The following is an 8,562-nucleotide window of genomic DNA, read 5'->3' as shown; positions in this document are numbered from 1 at the left end:
CACTTTCAAAGGGTATTTGTCAAAGTTACCCTATATGAATACCATATAAGATATTTGAGCAATTTTTAAACATACCCTTTTTAATTGAGCCCTCTTTTCCTTCTATCTCTTTAACATTAGTCCATATATTTCTACTTTTTGAACTAGAACTAGTCAAGAGGTAAACTTTTTTAAAAGGGATACTTTTAATAAGTTAAGTATTCAAAAAAATAGAATATGTAATTTTCTTTAAGATTTATTTCTCTATTTAAAAAGTTATATAATGGTAAATGAATGAAACTCCTCACATACATATATACAGCCAGCCAGCCATTTATATAAGTATAACAAACCTCTTCGCCCTGTATCACTGAACCTATTGGCTAGTACTACCCAAAAGAAAAGCAAAAAAATAAAATAAAAAATGGCATTATCACCATGCTCATCTCTAACAATTAAGGTGGACCGGTATGAGCCAGTGCTTGTTAAACCCTCAAAACCAACACCTAAAGAGATAAAACTATTATCAGATATAGATGATCAAGAAGGGCTGAGATTTCATGTTCCTGTGATATTCTTTTACAAGAATAATAACAACCCTTCAGTGAAATTAGGGCAAGACCCCAACAGGGTCATTAGGGAAGCACTAGGTAGAGCTCTAGTGTACTACTACCCGTTTGCCGGAAGGCTTAGGGAAGGTTCCAACGGGAAGCTCATGGTGGATTGCACCGGTGAAGGGGTCTTGTTCGTGGCGGCTAAGGCGGATGTCGGGTTCGATCAACTCGGAGATGCAATCCGACCACCATCTCCATTCCTAGATCAGTTCTTGTATAATGTTCCTGGATCGGATGGTATTCTTGGCTGTCCATTGTTGTTGATTCAGGTAACTTTTTTCTTTTCTTTTTTTTTTTTTTCAAAAAATCAAATTTCTGACTTTTACGGGCTGTTTGGTAATGTTTTGAAAATGATTTTATTTTCAGTATAAAATAAAAATGAGATTGTTTTAGAATCATTATGAGACTGATTCTAAAATTGCGTTTCGTTGATTTTTTAAGAAATTATTTTGAGTATAATAAAAAAGTAAAATCATGTATGGTTATAATTATATTAATATATTATAACATTGTTGAAAAATACTAGAAAATGAAAATAAAAAAGGGAAAATAATTTTTAACTATTTTCTAATTTCTTCACAAAAACCATTCTCATTGTTTTTTATTTTCATTTTTGTTTTCAAAACAACTACTAAACAAATACAGTTTATAGATTATTTTCATGACGTATAAAAACATTTTTAAAAATAATTAAAACCAATTCTAAACATACCATTAGTTTAAGGCCCACGAAAATTAAGGGCCTAGTATATGCCTAGTTTGCAAGTTAGTGTGTATGATAGAGCAAACGAGAAGATGTTTGAGTGATCTAGTTAAACTTTTTTTTTTTCCTCGCCATAAAAATAAGATGCATATTTTTTGAATTGAAATTGGCCTTTATCTGGGCATATGCATAAAAATGCGCGGGTTTTTTTAATTGAAAATGCTAGCATTTGGTGAAAATAATTTCAAGTACTTCAAGTTTGTCCGGTACTGTATATTAATGGAGCTTTTAAGGCAAAATCTATTAATGGAGATTTTAAGGTCGAGCATCGGGTACTGTATATTTTTTAATATTGAATTTGATCAAGATTACATGGTAAAGATGTCTTTACTTCTTCTACTGCTAAAATGAGCTCAGAGTTTGATATTGCACATCCCCATTTTTAGAACAATTGATTAGTTAATGCGTCGTACAATGTTATAGTGGCACGAGTGAAACTAATTTCATCATAGGAATGGAATTGATGGAGTCCTTTCCGTTCTATTGGCAAGTTTTGAGATTTCAAAATGATGAAGAAGATAGAAATGAGATAACGCTAATGAGAGAACTTAATATAAATTAAACAGTTTAAAATATAACCCAACCATTTTTTTTTTTTTTTTTTACAGCAAACATTAAAATTCTCATCTTTCTATTTTAACCTTGGCATATTATGATTTAGGTGTGACTGATTAATTTATTTACCAAGGTCAAAGGCAACAAGCTCAATTAAAAAAATAAGATAAAAATGGAATGTGATTTTTCATGCCAGTGGGACTTACAAGCTTCTGATTTTCTTGTGCAGGTGACTCAGCTAAAATGCGAGGGTTTTGTCTTGGCTGTACGCGTGAACCACACAATGTGTGACGCATTTGGGTTGGTCCAGTTCTTGAACACAATTGCAGAAATGGCACGTGGCATAAATATTCCATCTATTCCTCCTGTTTGGCAACGAGAAATCTTAAACGCCCGAAACCCACCAAGAATAAATTATCCACATCAAGAATTCCATGAAGTACCTACTAATTCCAAGGGCCCAAACATGATCATGGATCCAAACGACGTCGTTCAAAGCTCATTCTTCTTCAGCTCCAACCAAATCAGGAACATGAAAAAACGGCTTCCTAAACATCTCCAAAACTGCTCGCGCTTTGATTTAATCACGGCATGTTTATGGAAATGTCGGACGATTGCACTTGAACTTGACCCAAAAGAAATTGTTCTTGTTTCTTGCATAGTAAGGTTACGTGGAAACAACAACGCTAAAAATCTCAGTCTCCCATTGGGATACTACGGTAATGCGTTCGCTTACCCGGCTGTGGTTTTGAAGCCTAGGGTTTTGTGCGAAAGCTCGTTAGGACACGTAGTAGAGTTGGTGAAGAAGGCCAAGGCGGAAATGAGTGAGGACTATATAAAATCCGTTGCCGATCTGATGGTGACTAGAGGACGGCCTTTGCACGCGGTTTCGGGGAACTATTTTGTCTCGGATAATACACGTGTGGGGTATGGGGAGATCGATTTTGGGTGGGGTTTGCCGGTGTTCGGCGGACCTGCGAAGGCGTTGTCTTTTATTAGCTTTTATGTTGAGTACGAGGAGAAAGGGGAGAAAGGGGTGGTGGTGCCGATATGCTTGCCGACGGTGCGTGCTATGGATAGGTTTGAGCAAGAGTTGAAGAAGATGATTGATATTCATGAAGAAAAGTCTTCTACGACGTATTAATTCAAGGAATTAAAATTTGTATCCTCGCTTTAAATGGAGAGTCTTTCTTTGAATTGAAGCCTCAAGATTCGTATAGAAAATAGTTATTTGTTATAATAATTGTAGAGGGAAAGCATTATGTAAAATAAAGGTCTCATATATATATATATATATGTAAATATATATAATAAAGATGGCACAACAGGAATAATACAAAATAAGTAAGTAAATAAAAAAAATCCTAGTTCTGGAATAATACAAATTTTCTGGAAAATCCTAGTTCTCAAAATCAGACGTTGTCGATTGGCTGGCGTTAGATTCCCAGTTCTGGAGATAGAGATTCTAGTGTACTTTATGAGATTGCAGGTCTTTGGTTTGGCTTCATGGCCCTTGTGTTAGGCGTGTCAGAACTCCAGTTGCTATGTTTCCTCCCCGTCATGGTAGAGCTGGGAGTGGGGAGCGTGGGCAGAGTTTTGCTTAGCAACTGAAGCGATGTTGTAGTTGGTATTACCAGCGGGAAGCGCGTGGTGCCTCACGCACTAAGGAATGGGTGTTTCTCTAATGTTTAATAAAGGCGATGTTAATTATGTCATGTAGGTATTGTCTTATTGTCTTAGTGCTTTTGGTCTGTTGTTATTTCGTTGATTTGAGTTTAAAATTTAAATTTTATTACAATAAAAAATTTTCAGAAACAATCATATCTAACTTTTTTACTATAGTAAAAAATTCTCACATAAAATCACATCTAAACTCGAATTAAATATTCAAATCAGCGAATTAAACGGGCCCGTCTCGTTACTCTTTAGTTTTGTTTAAGTCTAATAGATAACAACCTAGTCGGTCTTATTTCGGAATCATTGCGAAATTTGTACAACTTAAAAAGGTTAGACCTCCCTTCGAACATGTTGTTTGGAGGGATTCTATTGACCACAAGTTTGTTACAAACTTAAATTCCTAAATTTTTTCCTAAACAATTTGCTGGTCCTATATCTCGTGCAAGGATTCAGATTCTCTGTCTAATTTTTAGTATTTCAATTGATGTTTAACTAATGAATTTATATCACATCATTCCATAATAAGCATAAAAGAATTAATTAAAAAGCAGTTTAAATTTTTTAAATGACATGGTATAATATGATTAGTTTGATACCTATTAACACACTAAAATTAAATAGAAGATTTGAGTTCCTCGTGCAAATCTAAAAAAAAAAAAAAAAAAAAAAAAAAAAACTAAAACTTGAATCATATTTTTGAGATTGAAATCGTGTGGTACCGTTGTACGCGATTGGGCCTATGCTGCACGTCTTTAACTACGGCCTCAGATATAATTATAAAAAAAAAAAACAAAAAAAACAAAAAAAACAAAAAACAAAAAACTATGGCCTCATACATTGAAGCTACTTATATGTCGAACTTTCAGTCATATATATAATCGACAACATAAATTAATTTCTGTGGTTGCTGATTTTTTTTTGTTCAAAATTATCACGATCAAGATGGTCCTGACTTTATTACACGCAGCAAGGACTTCATTCATAAAGTCAATTATTCTTTATAGCTTTCTCACTTTCAATATATGTGTATACATGTGTGTTAACAAAAATCTTATATATATACAACAATAATATATATATATATATATAAGCGCAAGGCTTAAAATGTGGTGAAATGTAGTATATCTAGTGTGTTAATAGGTATCTAATTAATTATATTATACCACGTCATTTAAAAAATTTAAACTGTTTTTTAATTAATTCTTTTGTACTTATTATGGGATGATGTGATATGAATTTATTAGTTAAATATCAATTGAAATACTAAAAATTAGACAGAGAATCTAAATCCTTGCACGAGATATAGGACCACCAAATTGTTTAGGGAAAAGTTTAGGAATTTAAGTTGTAACAAACTTGTGGTCAGTTCATATAGAATCCTCCAAACAACATGTTCGAAGGGAGGTCTCTAACCTTTTTAAGTTGTAGAAATTTCGCAATGATTCCGAAATAAGACCAACTAGTTTGTTATCTGTTTGGTCAAAAGGTATGACTTAGTTAATAGCTTTGAAGATCTAAAAAAGGTTGGGAATTTACTGATATTACAAATAAAGGAAACGCAAAGACAAAGTTGTTCAAGGTTGACACTTAGGGTTTGTTGAAGAATTGTTGGAAGAAAGAAGAAGCCACCTTAGCCTTTTTAAACATTAAAAGAACTTCTTCTAACTCCATATTGCCATTGAAATTATTTGATGACAGATTTAAAAAAAAATTAGTTTTACATTCTGCAGTATTGATCTCGGAAAAAGACCACTTAACATATTTTTAGCTAATGAAAGGTCAGTTAAGGATATTGATAATTTAAGAATGGTTAAATCAAATAGAATTCTGCTCACTAAATATTTTGAAAAAACATATGAGGAAGAACTTGTGTGTAAATTAGTGCAAAATACATCGGAAAATCTTGTCAAATTGTTGTTGGAAAGATATATGGAACGGAGTTCCTTAAACTTAGCTAAATTAAGTTTTAAGGGACTCCAACTCCCTGGATCTTTTCCACAATAATTTTATAGGCTTTTCAGAGACATTTTGTACTAATGTCTCACAAAACTTTTCCTCACATAACTTTTCCGATTTAACCATTCTTAAATTATCTTACAACTTGCTTAATAGCACTATACCAAAATGGATTTTGGACTGCTATCTTTGAAAATGTTGCACCTAAGCCGTAACATGTTTAGTGAAATTAACACGCTCCATACTAAATCCTTGACTGACCTTTCATTAGCTAAAAATAAGCTATGCGGTCTCTTTCCGAGATCAATATTTCAAAATGTAAAGCTAGTTTCTTTGGATCTATCATTAAAAATAAAAAATAAAAAAAAAATAAAAAATAAAAAATCACTGGCAATGGAGTTAGAACAAGATCTTTTAATGTTTAAAAAGGCTAAAGTGTCATATTCTTTCTTCCAATAATTTGACTTTGAGCTTCAATGGATCCATGAGGGTGAGCTTGGATAATCTTGTGTCTTTGCGTTTGTCTTGTTGTAATTAACATCAGTAGTTCGCAACCTTTTTAGATCTCTAAAGCTATTAAGTACTTAGAGCATCTTCAAAAGAGCTCTCTAAATTTTAATTAAATTCTAACTAAAATAGCTATAAATTTTTTAGTGAGTCACTCCAATCATATTTTCTATTTTAGCTAAACATATTTAAAGCTATTAACTACTTAGAGCATCTCCAAAAGAGCTCTCTAAATTTTAGTTAAATTCTAGCTAAAATAACTAGAAATTTTTTAGTTAGTCATTCCATGTATACTCTCTATTTTAGCTAAACATAGATTATTTTAATATTTAGTGAACTTAAAATATAAATAACTTTATTGAATTTAAAAAAGAACATTTGCGTTTATTATGGTTTTAAGAATAAAATAATACAAAACATTAAATGGCTAGCCTTCTACACTAGTTATATTTAACTAGTGTGGAAGCTATTCTCTAAAATAGCTAACCATTTAGTTAATTGTTAGAGTGGATAAAAGCTAAAAAAAAAAAAAAAAATTAAATCATTAACTATTTTAGTTCAAAACATGAATAACTAGTATGGTTAGAGTTGCTTTTGGACATTTTGATCAACCAGATACACGGGCAGGATACTCTAGTTTATTTAAATCTTTCTCACAACTCATTAACCTATATGGAGCCAGTTCAATGGACGCGGATTTTTACTATTTATCTTCCTTCCAATTTTTTTTTTTCTTTTTTTTGAACTTTCCAATTGCATCATTACCTGAAGTAGATCTCATTCCAGCGTTGAAAAACCAATTGGTAGGAGAAATCCCAATTTTCTTTTGCATCATGAGGTAACTTGAGGTGCTCGATTTATCCCAGGTTTCTCACAATGTTGAATCTTCGAACTCCTTAAGGGTCAGTGGAAATCAATTTAAAGGTTACACTTCCCCGATCGCTTCACAATTGTGATTACTTAAAAGTTGTAGATGTCATTAACAACAATATATGATCTGGGTCACTTCCTCAGTGGCTGGAATCTCTTCCAAAGCTAGAAGTTCTTATCTTGCGATATAAAAGATTGTGTTGGCCCGGTAAGTTAATCCTAAGGTAGGACTTCCTTTTCAAAAGTTGATTATCATGGACTTTTCCAACACGACGAGTGCTAATTATAGACTCCGTTACTGATCTCCTTTCAGATGCTACTCTATTTTCTTGACATATGTGTTATTCCACTTTTTTAAAATAAACAAACTTAATAATAAGTCAATTCTTTCAACCATATTATAAGAGTGCCAACTCCTATAAGAACTAAGTCTAGGATTGCACACTTTCCGCATCTATTATTTACAAATATTCACTTTACGTTTTTTTATCTGTTGTGTATGAGATTTCGTCCAAGTTTTCGTTCTACGTGTCTAACATGACGTTAAATATTCTAGTAAACAAAAACAAAAAAAAAAAAAAAGAAAAGAAAATTGTTGCTTTTTTTTAATTGCTGTTTTTTTTTTTCTTCTCCTTTGTTAGTCACTTATATGTCTTGACGTTATTTATTCAATTTGACTATCAAGTTGGGAATTCAAATTAGAATCCAGCCGAAAAAAAAAATAGACTTTTTTCTAATGCTTTTTCAAAATGACACATAAAATTTTCAAGTGGTGATGTTTTGGATTAAAAAAAAAAGAAACAGTTTACCTTTCTTAAATAATAAAATGTTTAACTTTTTGGACAATAACAAAAGGTATATATATATATATATATTATATTATTATAAATTAATTGTATTACGTATTATGTCCATAGTTTATGGAGCAAACATATTATTTTATATATACGTCATATTATATATAACTGATTAGTGTATAAAAATGCACATTAAATACTGCTTTTGATTATATAATATTAAAATATTTAAGCTTTAATTAAACAATTTCATTATTTTTATTCAGAATATTTTTCATTGGAATTTGTTTAGTTGTTGCTTAATTATTTACAGATAAAAAGCAATGTAAAAAGCTACACAAAAATAAGCCATGAAAGTCATATTTTTAACCACCCGAGCCAAGCCATCCAGCCAGGCCTCACAAGCCAAAAAGTGAGAAGAGCCGCGTCAGCCGTTTGAGCCACCGAGCCAAGCCACGCGTGGGTCCCAGTTTGTGATAGCCTGCCCGCAACACTTCCAGCGCGCGTCACTTGCACGAGAGTTCCTCTGCGTGCGCGTTCCTTTCACGCGGCCATCACCGCACGTCCAAGCATCCCTCCGCGTGGGTCCCACACGACGGCAGCAGACCTGCTGCCTTCACTGCGTTCGACACCTGTCCAACGCGGGTCCTCAACTCTGACCACGCCAGCACACGCCAACCAATCCGTGTGTGACACGTGGCACGTTTCTCTCATCAATGCCAATCTCATTTTGACACGTGTCACTGAGTGTTGAGTCTGAATTTCTCCTTCCAAATCAGAGTAAATTGGCAGATTTCTTCCCCAAATTTCATATATGATTTCTCCAAATTTATATGTAATTTTA

At 32.8% G+C, this 8,562-nt stretch overlaps 1 protein-coding gene across 1 annotated transcript; it reads left to right on the top strand.

Annotated features, from left to right (window-relative positions):
• Positions 1–290: 290 nt before the first annotated feature.
• LOC21405595 (methanol O-anthraniloyltransferase) lies at positions 291–3,195 on the top strand. The gene is made up of 2 exons (XM_024174791.1): positions 291–862; positions 2,141–3,195. Exons 1-2 carry the CDS (start codon positions 404–406, stop codon positions 3,053–3,055), a joined length of 1,374 nt encoding a protein of 457 aa, XP_024030559.1. The 5' UTR covers positions 291–403; the 3' UTR covers positions 3,056–3,195.
• Positions 3,196–8,562: the final 5,367 nt, after the last annotated feature.

This window comes from Morus notabilis, unplaced genomic scaffold (genome assembly GCF_000414095.1).
Source record: "Morus notabilis unplaced genomic scaffold, ASM41409v2 Scaffold15, whole genome shotgun sequence".
NCBI classification, from domain to species: Eukaryota; Viridiplantae; Streptophyta; class Magnoliopsida; order Rosales; family Moraceae; genus Morus; species Morus notabilis.
This window is presented reverse-complemented; position numbering and strand designations above follow the sequence as displayed.

Coding starts and splice junctions, on each gene's coding strand:
- LOC21405595 (XM_024174791.1), top strand. CDS start 404: ATGGCATTATCACCATGCTCATCTCTAACAATTAAGGTGGACCGGTAT. Junction 863..2,140: donor GTCCATTGTTGTTGATTCAG/GTAACTTTTTTC, acceptor TTTCTTGTGCAG/GTGACTCAGCTAAAATGCGA.